This window comes from Cyprinodon variegatus, unplaced genomic scaffold (genome assembly GCF_000732505.1).
Source record: "Cyprinodon variegatus isolate N-32 unplaced genomic scaffold, C_variegatus-1.0 Scaffold1213, whole genome shotgun sequence".
NCBI lineage: Eukaryota > Metazoa > Chordata > Actinopteri > Cyprinodontiformes > Cyprinodontidae > Cyprinodon > Cyprinodon variegatus.
Window position 1 is genome coordinate 35,622 of NW_015151666.1, and position 1,580 is coordinate 37,201.

General features: G+C 42.5%; 1 protein-coding gene across 1 annotated transcript in view; it reads right to left on the bottom strand.

Annotated features, from left to right (window-relative positions):
• The window catches only part of LOC107102170 (histone H1-II-like), a 16,550-nt gene extending 15,708 nt beyond the window's left edge, over window positions 1-842 (bottom strand). The window contains exon 1 of the mRNA XM_015401371.1: window positions 390-842. Coding sequence (XP_015256857.1) covers window positions 390-630 — 241 coding nt within the window. The 5' untranslated portion in view covers window positions 631-842. The remainder of the gene's footprint in view (window positions 1-389) is intronic.
• Window positions 843-1,580: the final 738 nt, after the last annotated feature.

Below are 1,580 nucleotides of genomic sequence, written 5' to 3' on the forward strand. Positions count from 1 at the left end.
GGATGGATGGATGGATGGATGGATGGATGGATGGATGGATGGATGGATGGATGGATGGATGGATGGATGGATGGATGGATGGATGAACTCTTCCCTTTGAGCCTTTTCTCTGTCTCATTCAGTTTAGCAGGTTTGGTTTGTTTTGTACAGAAAGTCTCTTAAGCAGAGTAGAGTAAATGTGATTTTCATAAAGATATGTTTGTTATGCATGATTTTCCTGCTTTCTGCAGCCCTGTGAAGAAACCAATAAGGATTTCTTTTGCATGGATGGTGATATTAACTAATGCAAATCCTAACTACCTCTTTAAGGCCCCAAACTTTAAATTGGACTTCTGACAGCAGGAGACGCCATGAAACGTCATGAAAAATCTGCTAGAACTCTTGCTTACCGGCCTCGATTTCCTCAGGGGTTTTCTTTTTCTTTGGTTTTGTCTTCTCCTCTACTGCAACTTCAGCTGGCTCGTCTGACAGTTCCCTTTCCTCTTCTGTCCTTGGTCCGATCAGTCCTTGGGGTTCTCTCACCTGAGCCTGGACTCTTGAAAGCTGCTGCTTCTCCACAGGTTCTTCAGTGCTGACCAGAACCCAACAAAGGCTCAGTCCGACCCAGACGACTAGCACTTCAGCCCTCATTTTTCTGAAATAAAGCACGAACAGGGAAAGCTCAAAATAGATTCAAAGACAGCTCAACATCTGACCTGCAGATGCAAGCGAGGCGTCTGGAGATGAGGACATGAAAAGGAAGAGTCTACAGAGTTTCCTCCTCTCTGATGACAGCCTGTGCAGCAGGAGAAGGAAAACACTGTGAGCTGAAGCTTTCAAAGCAGACGGCTGGCTGTGCACCAGTTTAACACACACACCTCCTTCGCTCCCTCTTTCTTATCCGTCATAGCCCTTCACCCCCTCTTTCCCCTTACCCGTCTCTGAGGAGAAGAGAGGGGAGGAGCATCAGTGATCTGACATTCCTGTGAGGAAGAAGGCAGAATGGGGGGAAAGGAAGAACTGAAGGAAAGTGACTGTTTAGCTGTAAACATAAAAGATGGACTCATCTCTGATTTTTATTTGATGCTTAAGGCTAATTAAGCAGTTTCTAGATTCACAAGGGAAATAAATATTTTGTTATTTCCTTTGTTAAAAACCTAATGACTCAAAGTGAAACTTTGATTATGAAAAACTCCTTCAGGTTGATGATTTTGTTGATAGGGCTGCTAGTTCTCCGTGTACAATGCAGCCCCTTTTGAAAAAGAAAAGCTTTTAAAAATAATAAGCTGACTCTCTGGTTTAATGCAGAGCAGCACACTGTGAAGCAGATGACCCTTTGTAGAGCAAGAGCAACATATTTCTCCCCTTTAATAGAGTAGAATAAGAATAATCCTAGATACCTTTTTAATACAGTCACCAAACTTACCCAGAGCCATAGCTCTTTGGAACCGTCCATCCCACCTGCTTTTAGCAGGAAGGATTTTATGGAGTTCTTTATAAATAAGACTAATTCTATTTTAAAAAAAGATCACTAGCACTTCACTAACTATGATTGGTTTATCTTTAGAATGTGAGGCAGCATCTGAGGTAGCCATAGAAAC